This window comes from Leopardus geoffroyi, chromosome C2 (genome assembly GCF_018350155.1).
Source record: "Leopardus geoffroyi isolate Oge1 chromosome C2, O.geoffroyi_Oge1_pat1.0, whole genome shotgun sequence".
Classification (NCBI taxonomy): domain Eukaryota; kingdom Metazoa; phylum Chordata; class Mammalia; order Carnivora; family Felidae; genus Leopardus; species Leopardus geoffroyi.
The window spans coordinates 74,093,313-74,111,032 of NC_059333.1; the positions used below are offsets into that span (position 1 = coordinate 74,093,313).

General features: G+C 44.4%; 1 protein-coding gene and 1 long non-coding RNA gene across 2 annotated transcripts in view; one reads left to right on the plus strand and one right to left on the minus strand.

Annotated features, from left to right (window-relative positions):
* The window catches only part of LOC123611057, a 52,660-nt gene extending 44,283 nt beyond the window's left edge, over positions 1 to 8,377 (minus strand). The window contains exon 1 of the long non-coding RNA XR_006718399.1: positions 8,274 to 8,377. This is a non-coding gene — a long non-coding RNA (uncharacterized LOC123611057). The remainder of the gene's footprint in view (positions 1 to 8,273) is intronic.
* A 297-nt stretch (positions 8,378 to 8,674) lies between these two features.
* LSG1 (large 60S subunit nuclear export GTPase 1) overlaps positions 8,675 to 17,720 on the plus strand; it is a 35,684-nt gene continuing 26,638 nt past the window's right edge. Inside the window, exons 1-4 of the mRNA XM_045502546.1 lie at positions 8,675 to 8,833; positions 10,647 to 10,773; positions 16,942 to 17,062; positions 17,239 to 17,325. Of these exons, the coding sequence (XP_045358502.1) occupies positions 8,735 to 8,833; positions 10,647 to 10,773; positions 16,942 to 17,062; positions 17,239 to 17,325 (434 nt within the window). The 5' untranslated portion in view covers positions 8,675 to 8,734. The remainder of the gene's footprint in view (positions 8,834 to 10,646; positions 10,774 to 16,941; positions 17,063 to 17,238; positions 17,326 to 17,720) is intronic.

The following is a 17,720-nucleotide window of genomic DNA, read 5'->3' on the forward strand; positions in this document are numbered from 1 at the left end:
CAAAACCTTTATGCTAAGTGAAAGAAGCCAGACAGAAGAGGTGATATATTGAAGGAGTTCATTTATATGAACTATAGGGAATTAGGTGAATCCATAGTGACAGAACAGATTGGTGTTTGCCAGAGGCTGGGGAGAGAGAAGAATAGGGAACCACTGTTTAATGGATATGGGGCTTCCTTCTGGGGTGATGAAAATGTTTTGGAACTACATAGAGGTAGTGGTTGCACAACATTGTGAACGCCCTAAGTATCACTTAATTGTTGACCTTAAAATGGTTAATTTTATGGTATATGCATCTCATCTCCATTTTTCTTTTTTTTTTTTTTACAGAAGAGAGAGGATCAGAGTGATGTGTTGTGATGTGAGAAGGACCCACCCCTCCCTTGCTGGCTTTGAAGATGGAGGGAGGCGCCACAAGCCAAAGAGTGCAGGCAGCCTCTAAAAACTGGAAAAGGCCAGGACAAATCCTGCCCTAGAGCTTCCACAAAGGAGAGCCTATGACACCTCGGTTCCAGCCTGGTGAGACCTGCACTGGAGTTCTAGCCTGTAGAATTAGAAGTCCATGTTGATTAACACCAAGTTTATGGTTAATCTGTTACAGCAGCGATACACCTCCCAGCCAGCCATCTCCTCTCTTATCCTGATTCCGTTTCCTCCCCTGGTCTCCTCAGTAGGCACCCTCGGGCCTCACCAGTCTTCCAAAGCTGCCCACTCCCCACCAGAGCCAAGCACAGCATGCACAGCTCAAGAAAACCACGGCAGTCAGGGCGACATTAACCACGCGCCAGTCCCAACTAACCCGCTCACTGAGTGCATCCACACCTTCTCCCGCCCCTTTCCCCCAGGCTCGAAAGTCTCTCTTGAGACCTGTCCCCCTCAAACCCACCCTTCACCACTGACACCGAACCACACATCTGACCTGGTGACCCTTCTCATTATAACCATTCGGTGGCTTCCCACCAACCACACGTTGCGGCCTCAGCTTCGCAGCATAAGATGGGTATTTTCAGGTCTGGCACCTGCCCACCTCATTCGCCACTTCTCCTGGCCTCCTTATTTCTGCTCCAGCCATGGAGGAGGGCCTGTGCTTCTCACCATGCTCACGAAGACAAAACTGTTTCTTGTCTTTGTGTCATTGCTTAAATGATTCTAACAGGAACGACCTCCTCCTGTCCCCTCCCCTGGTTGATGCCTACTCATTTCTAAAGAGCCAGCTCAGCTACCATCTCATCCAGGAGAAGGGCCCGGCCTCCCTAACTCCTTCTTCACGCTCCTTATGTGTATCTCTACCTTTGCACTTGCCTTATCGTAATTTATTGTCTTTAACTCTGCCTCCTGTACTGGACCGTGAGCTCTGGGAAGGCAGCAACTATATTTGATTCATCCTCCTGTCCTCAGTTCCTAGCACAATGCCTGCCTCCAAGCCAGTATGTAGAATGAACAAACATTAACCGCGTGTTTATTTTCACAGCAATCGGACTATCATATGCACAGGCTGTCAGAGCTGGAAGGGCCCTTCAGGATGATCTAGTCAACCCCCTCCCTGGGTTTACAGATGAGGAAACTGAGGTCCTGAGAGTGCATATACATGGCTATGCTGTTATTTAGCGGTGAAGCCAAGATTAGGACCCACGTGGCCTGAATCTCAATTCAGGGCACTTTCCTTCGGCTAAACATAAAGCTGGAGACTTTAAATACACAAGTGTATAGAACACATGTCCTGCTCCTCTCCCCTTCTCTGAAGGGCTACGTTTTGGGGGCTCATGGCTTCATTTGGTAGACTGGGCAGGTGCAGCTCTCACCAACCCAACACTTCTCCCTGTGACTTGACTAAGCTGCTGCTCACTGGACCCCTTAATGGAAAGTCCCCTTGTTACTGGCTGTCACTGCCACCAAAGAGGTTAAAGTCAAGCAAGACTGTCATGGGATCTACACAGTGAGACTTTGGTCTCTCCAGCGGTCAAGACCACGCCCAGGTCCAGGAGAGTCTGGTGGCCCATTGGGCTCCTCCGCTCTGCCCAGTGGCCCTTAATCTCTCTGGGATTTTCACTTGGAAAACAATGAGAATTGTGGCAGTTTTTATTTTACAGAGAACAGCATAAAGAAGTACCAATGAAATTAAACGTGTATGTAAATGCTTGGAGGTTTTCACATTGAGAAAGGTTATTATGCAACCTGTGTTTTCCTTTGTCTCTTGTTTTTGAACTTCTCTCTGGGCATGTGGGCCTGGCACATCTTTAGCTAGGCTATGCAAATCAGCTGGCAAAGTGACAGCTATTCAGTCACAAATGTTAATGCACCGGCCTCTCCCCACTAGGTGCTGTGGAAATGCACACGGTCTCACCTTTAAGGAGCTTCTAAGTCCACTGATTCAGAAAGGTACTTTTGGTATGCTGTAGGAGGTGAAACATAGGTGCAAATAAGTGTGATCTGAGCTTTGTCAACACAAAGTACTGGGGGCTCAGAGGAAAAGGTAACTTCTAGTGAAGGGGGAGGGGCGGAATGGGCTCCATGCTCCCCTGAAAGACAGACAGGCAGGTTGCTTTGGGCAAAGACAGGAGACAGTCCAGAGGGAGAAAATGGCCCATGCAGAGGATGGTTACTGCTGAGCTCTGAACGACTGGGCCCAAAGCAGGGAACTCAAGCATACTGAGCACCTACTATGTGTCAGACACTGTGCTAAACGCTTTGGATCCATCCAGATGTTTCATCCTCATAAGAGTGTTGTGAGGTCCATGATACGCTCTTCACTATACAGAGAAAAAGGACTGAGGCTGGGAGGAGTTAAGAAACTGGCCCAAGATCACCGAAGCCTGTGCTCTTGGTGTTCAAGTTGGCTCAGGGCCAGACTCCGGAGGGCCTTGAATGGCACTGTCTCCCAAGCTGTGGTGAGTCACTGGGCATCTGAGCAGGGACTTGCTGTGATGAGAACCAGAGCTTAGACACCCACCTCCCAGCCCTGAGTCACGGAGGGTCCCAGGTGCTGCCCCTGTCTGGGCCCTGGCCTCCCAGTAGGTAACCTAAGCAAATTCCCTTCCAGTCCTGAGATTGCAGGAGGCTATATTGGTTTCCTAGAGCCGCCATAACAAATCACCGTATACAGGGGGTGAAAACAACAGAAACTTTTCCTCTCACAGTTTTGGAGGCCAGAAGAAAGGAGCATCGTTCCTTGCCTCTTCTTAGCTTCAGGCAGCCGCGATCCGTGCGTTCCTTCACTTGCAGAATCTCTGCCTCCGTCTCATATGGCACCCTCCCTCTGTGTTTTCTCTCTATGTGCCCGAATTTGTATCTTCTTATAAAAACACACGTTACTGCATTAGGATGCACCCTAATTCAGTATGACGTCATCTCCACTTAATTACATCCGTAAAGACCCTATTTCCAAATAAGGCCACATCCACAGGTATCTAGGGTTAGGACTGTAATCTATCTTTTTGAGACACACCATTCAACTGAAAACAGAGGCCATGACAGAGCATTTCAGGAGTGAGAGAGAAACAGTAGACAAGTAGATTTCTCTGAACCCTGGAGGTCCCTGTGGCACACGCTTGCCATGAAGCCCCTCCTTTCATGGACTGCGTGCTTACAATGTTCGCCACCCAGACAAAACCCAGGCAGAAAAGCAAAGGCAAGAGAAAGAAGTCAAAAGAAGGGAAACCTTGAGCCTTTCTCACCGGTACCACCAGAGACAGGAACCAGATGGGTTTGTCCCCTCTGAAGTTGGAGGGAGGAGAAATCAGTAACCCCTGCATGGTTAGCTTAAAAACAGAAACCTAGGACCCTAACACTTTCCATTGTGATAATAGCATTTGTAACTGACGATGGCTGAATTTGCTAGTTGATGGTTCACAGTACCCTCACACTCACGTGACAAGGAGGGCAGGACAGAGTCTTTTGTCAGAGCTACGTGGTGAAGGCACTGCCCTGCTACTGACAGTGTAGGCACCCTTTTTTTTTTTTTAAGTTTATGTATTCATTTGTGTGTGTGTGTGTGTGTGTGTGTGTGTGGAGAGAGAGAGAGAGAGAGAGAGAGAGAGAGAGAGAGAGAATGGGGATGGAGCAGAGAGAGAGAGAGGGAGAGAGAGAATCCCAAGCAGGTTCCATGCCTTTAGCACAGAGCCCGACACAGGGCTCAAACTCACAAACCATGACCTGAGCCGAAATCAAGAGTCAGATGCTTAATTGACTGAGCCACCCAGTCAATTTCTGAGACCACCGCTGTTGCCCTGTTATTTCAAATACCGGGGTGACATAGAGTAGTGCGAAGGGGAAGGGAAACTCTCAGGGTAAGAACTCTGTTAAGCACCTTAGTGGTCATCTATTCCAACCCCCATTTGGAAGCATGAACCTGCTTTAGAACATCCTGACACTTGGTTATCCATCCTGTGCTTGAATACCCCTGGTAGCAGAGAGCTCACTGCCTTATAAAACTGTCCGCTCCATCTTTGAATCACCCCGATTGACAGAAAGTTCAAACAAATTGAAACTAAAATTGCAACTTTGTATTTTCTACCCATTTGTTCTAGTTCTGCTTGCCTTGTGTCTACTCAGAGCCATCTTCTCTCCCTTCCCGATGACAGTCCTTCGCATAAACAGAAATGGCCCCCACACAGTCTTGGAGGCCCCTTTCCTGAGGCTAGTAACACTTCCTTCACCTTTTTCTCATTCCCTCACCATCCGAGTCGACATGCCAGCACTTCTTAGTGTATTTATCAAGTGATTTAAGGGGAGCGGTCACATTTAGAAACAAAAGTAAAATCCCAGTGGTCAGAAGGCCATCCTGGTAGAGTAGGGTCTAACTGGTGGTGTGGTTCATGGCTCCACCATTGACCTGAGCAACTTAACTTTGGATAAATCCCTCTGCAGTCTGATAACCACCAAAATGTAAGCTCATGGGGGCAGGGTGTTTGTCCAGTGCTGACTCCCCAGAGCCTCATGATGAATGAATGAATGAATGAATGAATGGGGAAAACGTGGCACTTTCTATCTGCAGATTTTAGAGTTGGCTATTATTAATTCTATTTCTACTCTCCTATGTTGAGGAGTGAATCACTTTGCTCTTTGCTTCAATTTATTGGGTCTCAATTTCTACAACTAAAAGTTCAGAAAAATAAAAGTTCCCTTTCTCACTTTACTGTTGTGAGGAAACAAAATAATTACAAAGTCATCTGTGAGTAAAAGACCCTGGATATCCTGCATAAAACAGTTTGGTAGAAAATTCACAGGTTCAAATATAGTATATGTAGAATCTTGCAGTATTTATCACCAAAGCAAAAGGTCTTTTATACTTTTGATTCCGCGTGGAATGACTTGCACAAGCAGGCAATCAATGTTTGACTGAAGTGACTTAAGTTAATCACTGATAATGACCACAAATAAAAGGCTGCTAGATTATTGAAACTCACTCATGTGTAAGAATCCGCCCATTTTCAATGGAGATAAATCGAGAATGGCAGACAACCAGAGGGAGTTTTCCTTACTGAGTCAGTGACTGTGGAGACCGCCAGACTTCTATTTTCACAACTCTCAGCCTCATGCAAACCGCCTTCATGCCCTTCTGGAATGAGGTGCTGTAGAGAATGGGTGAGAGGGAGAAGCAGGGCAGCAAGCCTGCCTTGGAACAGGGTTTCTGCCACTGACACGTTTTTGGCCAAGGGGTGAAAATTAAAACCAGAAACCCACCCACTCTCCCTTCTCCCTCCCCGGACAGATGTGACACCCAGAGGCACAGCAGTGCAGAGATGGAGAGTGGAGAGCCACTCCAAAATTTGTTCCTTGGGTGTGGGTTTCAGGGCTCGCGACTACATTGTTTAGCCACAGTACATCAAGTGTTATGCAACACCGTCAACGAGGAACGCTCTCTGTTGCTATTTGGAAGCTGGCTATGAATCAAAATCAATGCAACCTCCTCCAGAGGTCAGCTGTTCAGAGAATCTTGGCTTCAACAGAAGAGCTCAGCTATGCGGGGAATCAGGAGAATCTGACCAGTTTTCAGGCACAGGCCTGGTGGATGAGCATTTCCACTGTCGTGACAGAGTGATGAGAGGAGTTTGGCTGGGTCGTGTGGTTCCCTGGTGTGTGGGGGAGGAACGGCTTCTACAGTTGGCCGGCGGAGACCTGGGCTGATTCATCTTTGCAACACCCCTCCCTTGGTTTGCAGCCAGCGCCTTGCCCCACCCTCCACCACCACTATCATCACTCCCCACTTGATCTCACTTTGTTCCTCCAAGTCTGGACCCCATACTCTTATCTCATCAGCACCCTCAATCCCCTTCCTCCTCCTTCTTCTCAATGAACTGGCCTCATAATCCCACAACATGGGTCAATTATACATGTGGACTATTACCTGCATCATCCAGTTGTTGCGGGGGGGGGGGGGTTATTACCTGCTCAGCTTTATTACCTATTACCTGCTCAGCTGTGAAGAGTGGTACCCCACAAACTACCAGGCAATGATCTTTCAGCAGTATCTCATTTGCTGCCTCTGCAGGACTGGAATTATTATTATCCCCATTAAACACATAAGAAAACTGAGGCTCGGGTTATTCTTTTTCAGTGGTAGATTTGAGAAATGTCTTGAGGGAAATGTTAGAATTATTTATGCCTTACTTATTTGTCAGCCAAGAATAGCTGCTGCTATAATAATCTTACAATGCCAGTGTCTGACTCTCTACTAGTCTTGATTAAATGATCACTTTACTTGGTTAAGGTATTTTGGAGAAGAACGTGAGAAGAACGACAACAGGAACCCAAAGTGTTTGCTTTCACTGAATCTCTGGAGATGACAAAATCTGGAAAAGGAGACGAAGGAGAAATCCCAAGTTCCTGATTGAGTTCTAGTAATGAGATGGCAGGTTTCTTCATATCATCTACTATTGTTATTAGAATGTAAAATCCAGGGCACCTGGGTGGCTCAGTTGGTTAAGTGTCTGACTTCAGCTCAGGTCATGATCTCGTGGTCCATGGATTTGAGCCCCGCGTCGGGCTCCATGCTGACATCTTGGACCCTGGAGCCTGCTTCAGATTCTGTGTCTCCCTCTCTCTCTGCCCCTCCTCCACTCACCCTCTGTCTCTCTCTTAAAAATAAATAAACATTAAAAAAATTAAAAAAAAAAAAAAAGAATGTAAAATCCATGTAATCCTGCTTTATGAGTTAGTTTTATCTTTCACCACTCAGCTTCAAGAGAATTCCAGGAACTGTCTGCTAATTCTCCTCCATGGATCTTTCCCATAACTTACTTCTAGAGATTATGTTCAAGTTCTTTAAAGATATACCGTTTCTACGCTAGGAAATGGGAGAAACCATGTTCTGATGCATTCATTCACTGATCTGTGGGCACTGACTTCCTGAAGTCAACTACTACATGGCTTTTCAGCGATCCTTTGGTTGTTTCCCAAAGTTCACTTCAATTCAGTATGGGTCAGCAGTGAGGTGTAGCACACATGGGCTGGGAATCCAAAGATGGGTGGGCAGTATGGTCCCAGCTTTGCATGCCCCTAACTTGCTGTGATTGACTTTTTAGACGGTTCAGCGCCTTCATGTGAACAGGAAGGGAGTGGACTTCTCTTGGTACTCAAAGTGTGGCCAATGGACCAGAACGTTAGCATCAGTGCCACCCCTAAGCTTGTTAGAAGTACAGAGTACTGGGCCCAGTCCCAGACCTTATTAATTAGAACTGCTTGCTAACAAGATTCCTGGGAGGATCCACAGGTATGTTCAAGTTTGAGAAGCACTGGTTCTGAAATGCCCTCTCACAACCCTCATTCTTCCCTCTCCCCAAGAACATATAAGGTAGTTGATGACATGTGGGTTTGACTCCTGACACCATATAAATTCCACCTATGACTTGAGCAAGCTGCTTCCTCTCTGAGCATGGTAACACTGAGGTGGTTCTCACAATTAATTAAATGCAGGTAAAACGCCCAGCGCCCACACAACTCTAACCCAGCATTCTACATTCCCAGCTTTGGGAAATTAACGATGAAGTGAGGATCAAAAGCCCAGGCCGCAAAGAGTGGAGCCGGCACTGTTTTCACTTTAATTATAGGAAATTTTAATGCAATTCTAAGTGGAAGCTTTTTTTTTTTTTTTTTTAACTCATTAAAGTCAGATCCTGTGGGTTCTCCATGCAACCTTGCCAAATTCTGGAAACAGTCACCCTTCCATTCCGAACTCCCGTCGAGGCAAGGGCTTTTCTCCCCAGTTCGCAGCTAGGAAAGACTAAGTAAACAAAAACTTCTTAGATTCCGGACTTGAAGGTGTCAGACCATACCTCCAGACGCAGGCCGAAAACCAGCGCCAGGAAACAGCGCCTCTTCGCACGGCTGTAAGTCTCCGCCTCTTCAATGACAAAAAACAGCTGGGAGGCGGAGTTAGGACCCAGAATACGAGCGGCCATTTTTTCAGGTCTCCTAGTTCCTCGCCGGACGCTAAAGATCAACGCACGAATCTGGAAAGTACCATTCTTTTAATTCAAACATTTTATCCAAATTTGAGATATTCGCAGATATAGTCATAGAAATTCAATTATGAGGCCATTTTAACATTTACATTTTATAAGAGTGGCAACGCGAGATATACAAAGGGCAGTTTGGAGCAAGTTATTCCGTTTTCTCTTCAACTCGGGCCTCCACCACTTGGGCTCGTTTATACATCACTTCCGGGGGTCGAGCTCTTGAATACCGGAAAACGCGCGTGCCGGGCGGAGAGGCCTGGCGCGAGTGTTGTGCCGCCATGGGCCGCAGAAGAGCGCCCGATGCCGGGACTCTCGGCCGGGCCCTTATCCGCCAGAAGACTCAGCGGAGCCGTAACCACCGTCACGCCGATTCCTGGGTAACACAGAGCTTTTCCTCTCTCTAAGCCTTTCTTTCTAGTCAGGAGATCCGCCTGGGGTCAAAGGTCACAGGAACATTTTCTAGGGAAAGTGACGCCGAAGTAGGGTTTTGAAAGATGAGTTGGTGCATCGCTTCTCGGCCTTTTGGCTAAGATCAAGTGTGAAAGATGAGTTGCTGGAAGTTACTGTCAGACCGATAAGCAGTCCTTCTAGCAAGGCGCAGAGGTAGAGGCTTGAAGGGAGGGCTAGTGTGATGGTGAAGCTATTGTGAGAACTTGAATGATCTCGAATGCCAGGGACGTTGAGAGTTTCTGAGTAGGAAAGACAGAAAAGCTACTAATTTTGGTGTTCAAAGAATGCAACAACCCCAGGAGCGGCTGCTTGCCACCAGAAATAACAAAATAACGCAGATGCTTGCTGCATCCTTATTATTCCCTAAGGGTTTCGCTTTGGAAGATGAATCTCCAAAATGTGGCGAGCTGGCCTAACATTTCCCAGGGCCTGGGGATGAACATAATTTTAAGATCCTTGAAAAATGGATGAGGTAATTTGACTTCTTTGGTCTACTCATACTCCCAGGTATTTGAGATTCACTTGGTTTTCCGTAAGAACCTACGCTAAAATAAAAAATATCCCGAGTGCTAACTCCCTGCGAGCCACTCTCACACCGTCTGATTCCCATCCATTCCCTGGGCAGAGTAAATGCATACAGGGCTCTGCAACAGTCAGCAGGTCCAAGTTACTCCGTAGATTACTGATAACTTTTCATTGATTTTGAAGGAATTTGTTGTATATCCTTTAGGAAGTGGTAAGAAGATTGAATATGAATTCTAAACTGGATTCTAATCCTTACTCTGATTTTTTTTTTTTTTTTTTTTTTTTTTTGCTGGCCTGTGGCCTTAGACCACCTAATCTTTTAACCTTCAACTTTGCAATTTATTTGTACCTGTGCTGAGCATGTGGCTAGAATAGTGTTTAGCAAACTCTGTATTGCTCCTGGAAATTAGTTATGTAAGTCCCATCTACTGGTTTTTTAACCCAACAGGATAGAATTCAAAATATCAGTGTATTACATGTGATGAGGTAACTCTGCTTCAGGATTCTGTTGTTTCTATTTTGCCCTACTGAATGGCACAGAATTGTATCACTCTGCGGATCACAGCATTTGGAGGACTTTGTAACATGTTAAAAAAAATTTTTTTTTTAATGTTTGTGTATTTTTGAGAGAGAGAAAGAGAGACAGAGCATGAGCAGGGGAGGGGCAGAGAGAGAGGGAGACACAGAATCAGAAGCAGGCTCCAGGCTCTGAGCTGTCAGCACAGACAGAGCCCGACATGGAGCTCGAACTCACAAACTGCTAGATCATGACCTGAGCCAAAGTTGGACGCTTAACCAGCTGAGCCACCCAGGCGCCCCTAAACATGTATTTTTTACTGTGGGTCTCCATCAAAAATTTTCTACGACATCTGCCAGGATCAGACAGTCTGGATTCAAATCCTACCTCTACCACTTATTAGCAGCAACTCTGGGCAAATTATTTTTATTTATTCAAGACTGTTTCCTCATCAGTAAAATAGAGTTAATAAAATTTAGTTCAAAAGGTTTTGAAAATTAAATGAAATAGTGAATGGAAAGTGCCTGTTAAGAGGTAAACAAGTGCTCTTTTAAGTGTTCACCAGTATTAATATTGACTCTAAAGGGCCTGACACCACTCTCAAGACCACAGAATAGTTCCTTGGGAGTGTAAAGTTTCTTCAAACGTCAGAGGCAGAAGAGAGTAGCTGTCTTATTTACCCTGTGCTTTATTCATAGTTGCACACAAGTGAGCTCAATGATGGCTACGATTGGGGTCGTCTTAATCTTCAGTCAGTAACTGAACAGAGTTCCCTCAATGACTTCCTTGCAACTGCAGAACTTGCAGGGACAGAGTTCGTAGCTGGTAAGTGGCTTATTTCTGAGTACATGGGACACTGGTCACCTTTCCATCTTTGCTGACTAGGTACAAATATGTCTGCTTGGAAGTGTTCTGTGGAACCTAGTAAACTCATAAACAGGGACTCCTGGGTGGCTCAGTCGGTTAAGTGTCCGACTTTGGCTCAGGCCATGATCTCATGGTTTGTGAGTTCAAGCCCTGCATCGGGCTCTGTGCTAATAGCTCTTCTGTCTCCATCTCTGTGCCCCTCCCCTACTGGTTCTCCCTCCCTGCCCCCCACCTCTCGAATAAATAAACCTTTAAAAATAAAATAAACTCATAAATGAGCTGTCTTTAAGCAGAGGCACATATCCCAGAAGAACGTGGGAATGTCTACTCAAGTAGAATCAAGCTGTGAGGTTCAGAATGTGCCACAGTTTTAAAATTAAGTCTAGGGGCGCCTGGGTGGCTCAGTCGGTTGAACGACCGACTTCGGCTCAGGCATGATCTCATGGTCCATGAGTTCAAGCCCCGCATCGGGCTCTGTGCTGACAGCTTAGAGCCTGGAGCCTGTTTCAGATTTGTGTCTCCCTCTCTCTGACCCTCCCCCGTTCATGCTCTGTCTCTCTCTGTCTCAAAAATAAATAAACATTAAAAAATAAATAATAAAAAATAAAATAAAATTAAGTCTAAAAACACCTTCAGATTATGTACCTCATTATACCAAAAAACTCAATCTCTTGTGGGATAAAGACCAGTCAACATTATGGTGGACAATACCAGCACTTTCCAGAAAATGTTTTTTTTTTTTTTAAAGTTTGGTTATTTTTGAGAGAGATGCAGAGTGCAAGTGGGGGAGAGTCAAAGAACGAGGGTTTTTTTTAATGTTTATTCGTTTTTGAGAGACCGAGTGTGAGTGGGGGAGGGCAGATCCCAGGCAGGCTCCAGGCTCTGAGCTGTCGGTACAAAGCCTGACTCGAACCCACAAACCAGGAGATAATGACCTGAGCCCAAGTCAGATGCTTAACCGATAGCTACCCGGGCACCCCCAGAAAATGTTTTCTGATACCATAGTTAGAAGCAAAATCCTGGGCCTGGTGCTGTTACTTAGGCAGTTTGAATTGTGTTTTAAAGTACTTGTTGACACAGGGTTGTGAATTATCCATGCACGTAATCTGTTTTAGTCACTGCTGTCCTTTTTTTTTTTTTTTTTTTTGTATGTGTCTTCTAAGCACAGAGGTAGCATTATAAACTATTTCTATTGCTCTTTCATTATGATAAGTGTTATTGTGTTGTTTAGCAAATTCATTGATTTGTTTAGATACTTTTATTGGGCTTCAGCTACTATCAGAGATTGTCTTGGCTACTGAGAGTACAATGTTGAATACGATGATTTTATTTCTGCCAACTTTTGTTTTAGGTGCTATGAAAGAAGTCTGTAGCAAACAATGGGATCACAAAAGATGTAGTTAGTATTCATTCTGTCTGAAAGAGGACTGGGGCCACTCAAGAAAAGCTCTATGCTTGGGCTGAGTCTCAAAGGGTGACACAGGTGAGATGACACAGGACAGTATACATGAGCAGGCAGAGGACTCCAGCTAAGATGTGAGCAGCAGCTTACTTTGTTCAGAAAATGGCTGGAAGTTGGCCTTGCAGGTGCTTGAAGTACACAGACACAGGATGTGATGAGCAAACACAAGGGAGGTGGGCAAGGGTTTTATTTTATTTTATTTTTTAATGTGTATTTATCTTGAGAGAGAGCAAGTGGGGGAAAAGGAGAAAATCCCAAGCGGGCTCTGCACTGTCAACAGAGAGCCTGATGCAGGGTTCAAACTCAACGGATTGGGAGATCATGACCTGAGCTGAAATCAGGAGTCAGACACTTAACTGACCCAGGCGCCCCAGCAAAGGCTTTAAATATTAAAAATATTGAAAAGTAGGGCTTTTAAAGGAGTCTTTCTAGAGGCTTAAGCAGGTATGAAACATGATTTTAGATTTCATTGTTTTGAAAGGTCACTGATGGATTTTGAAGAGGAATGACTGTCCAGCAAGAAAAGCAGGCCAGACAGAAATAGTAGTAGAAGAATGGCACAAAAAATTGGAACAAGATTACTTGGGAGATGTAATAAACCAGACTTTGTGGAAGGGAGTGGAGTGAGTGAAGAAGAGTGAGGAGAGGTAGAGCCATCATTGGAGGAGAGAGAAAAAGGAGTAGAAAAAGAGGGAGGTGGGTGGGGCACCTGGGTGGCTCAGTCAGTTGAGCATCCAGTTTTGGCTCAGGTCATGATCTCATGGCCTGTGAGTTCGAGTCCCACATCAGACTCTGTGCTGACAACCTGGAGCCTGCTTCGGTTTCTATGTCTGTCTCCCTCTCTCTCTTCCCCTCCCCCACTCATGCTCTGTCTCTCTCACTCTCAAAAATAAAATAAAAACATTTTAAAAACTAAAAAAAAAGGAAGATAGAGAAATCGAGTTAATGAGCGTGTTGTATTCTTTTGAGATACTTGACTGTGGCAGAGAGGTTGTGTGTGTGTGTGTGTGTGTGTGTGTGTGTGTGTGTGTGTGTGTGTAAAAGTTATCAAGGTTAATAAACCTATGCATAGGTTATAGGGTGAGAGTGAGCAGAGAGAGGTTGAATATACATTTGGTTTGACAGGGTAAAAATTTAAAGTACATATTTCATGACCTGGTGTTTCCACTTTTCAATACTTGTCCTAGAGCAGTGGTTCTCAAATTTTAGTGAGCATCACAGTTACCTAGGAAACAGATTCCTGGGCCCCTCCTCTGGAGATTCAGTAGGTGTGAGTTGAGCCTGAGAATTTGCATTTCTCAAAAGTTCCCAGATAATGCTGTATTTTAGCAATGAACACTTGGAAACAACCTAAATGTTCAATAGGTGGGAAAATGGCTAAACTGTGGTATAAACACACTGAAATACTCTGTGGCAGTTAAAAAGAATGAGGTAAGTTTCTGGATACTGAAGTGAAGGATCTCCATGACCTGTTACACTAAAAGACCCAAGATGGGGCACCTGGGTGGCTCAGTCAGTTAAGTGTCCTGACTCTTGATTTTGACTCAGGTCATGATCTCGTAGTTCATGAGTTGGAGCCCATATAGTGTGGTACCATTTACATTAAGAAAATAATATGACCAATTTATATATGTATGTGTGTATTAGGAAAAAACTTGGACGCCCACACATTTAATGGATAATCTCAAGGGAGGGAACCAAGTTTGTAGGGGTGGGCAGAAGGTTGGGAGTTGGTTATAGAGAATGTTTGCCTTACTCTATTGTTGAATGTTTTTACAAGGAAAGTTTATGTATTGTGTAATTAAAATTTTTAATTTTTTTTTTTTTTACTGTTTTATTTTTGAGAGCAAGCAGGGGAGGGGCGGAGAGACAGACACAGAATCTGAAGCAGGCTGCAGGCTCTGAGCTGTCAGCACAGAGCCCGACATGGGGCTCACCTTTGGGGGAGGGGAGAGGGACTGGAGATGAAGCCAATCATAAAGGCCAGTGATTTAATCAAGTGTGCCTACATAGTGAACCTCCATAAACCTTTCAAATTCCATTAAAATTTCTCATTAAAATTTATTTCGTACATTTTTCTCTCTCTCCCTCTGGCCCTCTCCCCTGCTTACACTCTCTCTCTCTCTCTACAATAAAAAAATAATTTATTTTATACTTTTTCTTCCTTTGCCTTAATAATGAATGTGGAGGTGATAGAATTTTGTTTCAATTCTCTGTAGCCTGCAGACACTGCTGGACACACAGGGATAGGGATCCTTAACCAGGAATCTACATATTTCACCTGTGTGTGAACCCTGCAGATTGCATGCTAAATTCACGTGCGTGTGTGTGCACGCACACATATGTTTTTGGATTGGTTGATGATCAGTGATTTTTAAGTACATTTTCATGTGAGTTCCTGACCTAACAGAGGATTGCAGAATAATGACAAATGCTAAATGTTCTTTGGGAACTCTTTACTTTTAAAAGATGGCACAGGTAGTGCTCACTCCTTGTTTTCAGCAAATAAGGAGAAAATGTGATGTTGTGGTAACATATATTTTGTCTTCACCCCTGATTCCTGATACAAGAGCTTCTAAAACCCTTGTTGGTAACTTCCTGAGTCAGGGGTGAGAGGAGTGTCTTTTGTTACTCATAATAATCCCCTTACAATTTATTAACTTCTGAGTTTATGCTAATGAGGAACTTGTGGGACCCTAGGTAGCTTCTGCGCAGGGCTGGTTGCAGTAGGAACCAACCCTGTGATTATGGGTTGCAATTTTCAGGACCTCAGAAGAGGTGCTAGAGATTGGGCTAAACACCAGTAACCAGTGATTTAATCAATTGTACCTGTGCAATAAAACCTCCATAAAAGCCCATTCAGAGAATTGGCATCTGAAGTGGAACAGTCTTGTGGGACTGAGCCTTTAAACCTGTAGAGTCTGACACTAACTCTTGATAGTGTCAGAATATGATGGAATTGTAGGACATTGAGTTGTTGTCAGAGAGTTGGAGAACTGGTTGCTGGTGTGGAAAAATGCACCCATTTGGTGTCAGAAGTGTTGTAAGTAAAAACAGTTCAGAGACAAGTGGCTGTATTGTGTTACTTGCAGCAACCCTGAGAGCATTGCTACTGAAATCAAAAGGGGTACTTGGCTTTTTTAAGGTTAGGAGGTTTGGTAGCGGGTGCAGTAGAGTAAGGAATTTTAATGTTGAGTTGGAGGGTGGTTGTACCATATGGTTTTAGCCAAATAAGGAATGAATGAAGCTTTGAGCTGGATGTGGAACTGGGAAAAGAGGAAAGAATCAAGAGGGTAGAGGCATGGACAGAGGTTAGACACAGCAAAGTGGGAACGTCAGGTGGAGATCACCATTGGAAGGAGAAAGAATTACCAAATATGGGGCTAAAGGGGTGCGTGTGTTGACTTGGTTGAAGATGGCATGAATGACAGTAATGGTTGGGTGGACTGTACTCTATGTTACTGGAGTGTGCAGACCAAGGTCATAGATGGTGTTGTTAGTCTGATGGGTAGAAGGTAGCACTCTGCTTGAAGGTCAAGAGGAACACTCCTAAAGGTGTTCTGTTGTGTTTGAGTAGGACCTTCCCTCAGCAATTAGGTAAGAAGTTTAACTAGCTTCTCTCAATGGAATCCTCTGCCCGTGGAGACTAGGTGGCTATGTGTGGTGAAATAGAGAGGCCGAGAGCAACTTGGGGGGATAGGGCCCTAGAGCAGGGCTCTCCGTAGTTTATACATGAACTTGACATTTATTTTATTCCTTTCAGTTGTTATACAGGATTAATTGTGGGCATTCATCATAAATATCTTACATAAATTGTAGCTGTGTAGTAGTTGACCGGTTTTAACTGGAGTGAGTCTTTTTGCTGAATCTTTGCTTCCCCACCCACTCTTATTGTCTTTAATTATTCTCTATGTGTAAAATGAGATAGGTTGTGCTGAATCTTTGTAGTCCCTTCCCACTCTTACGGTTTGCTTCCTTGAAATGCATTCAGTATATGGAGTTTTATAAAATTAGTACTTGAAAAGATGGTTGACCTTTTGAAAGCTTTAGTAAAGGTTTTTTTGTTTCATTTATTTATTTTTTTTTGAGAGAGAGAGAGAGATCAAGCAAGCAAGCACACACACAAAGGAGGCGGGCAGAGGGAGAGGGGAAGGATCTTAAGCAGGCTCCACGCCTAGTACCATGCGCAACGTGGGGCTCAATCTCAAGACCGTGAGATTGACCTGAGTCAGATGCTTAACTGACTGAGCCACCCAGGTGCCCCAAGATTTTTTCTTTCATTCCTTTTTTGGAAATTATTTATCCAAGGCTGGAGGCATCTAAATCAAGAAAGCTTAAAGGGGCCTGGGTGGTTCAGTCGGTTAAGTGTCCGACTTCAGCTTAGGTCATGATCTCACGGTTCGTAGGTTCGAGCCCTGAGTCAGGCTCTCTGCTGGCAGCTCAGAGCCTGGAGCCTGCCTCAGATTCTGTGTCTCCACCCCTCCCCTGCGTATGCTCTCTCTCTCTCTGTCTCTCTCTCTCTGTCTCTCTCAAAAAATTTTTTTTTTTTTTTTTTAAATCAAGCTTAAATTCTGTTTTAGGCACTGTATTTTTAGTTTTGCAGGTAGTGATCAGTATTCACTATGTTGTCACTTCAGTAACAGTACTTCCTTTTCTCTAAACAGAGAAGCTGAATATTAAGTTTGTGCATCCGGAGGCTAGAACTGGACTGCTGTCTTTTGAGGAGAGCCAGAGAATTAAGAAACTCCATGAAAAAAACAAACAATTCCTGAGTGTACCACGGAGGTGAGTTGAACAAGAATGTGGGACATTATAAGGCATAACAAGACCCCTGAGTATAAAATTTTTAATTTGGTGTTCTCTTTTTGCCTGTTTCCTTTTCTCAGCTGTCATTATTAAATCCAAATCCCATTTTATTTTGGTAACTCGTGGATTGTTTTTTCCCTCTGTAATTGTTTCAGACCAAAGTGGGACAAAAACACTAGTCCTGAAGAACTCAAACAGGCAGAGAAAGATAACTTTCTAGAATGGAGACGTCAGCTTGTCCGGTGAGTATTAGAAGATAGGAAGATTTGTCTTGAAATTCTGAGTCTGACATTTTGGTGTGTTTGCACTATTTGCATTTTGAAGGCTTGATTCTTTTAGAAGGGAAATGGTAGATTCCTTCTTATAAGTGCGGTTTCTTTGTGCAACCAGCATTGCTGGGTACTCATGCATCTTTGCCCAGAGATGGTAAATTGATTACTGTGCTCCATTCCTGGCCTTCTCTCTTTTTCATACCCTTCTGTAGCCATTAGTCATCCTGGAGTTGATCACCGCTCTCTTGAGCATTCCTCCAGAAAGAGGTGCATGGGAGAAATGTCATTTTGTGTGCTAAACTTCCAGGGCTTAAATAGATTAAGTATACAATTTCAAATTTGATTTTCATATTGACTCAGTAGAA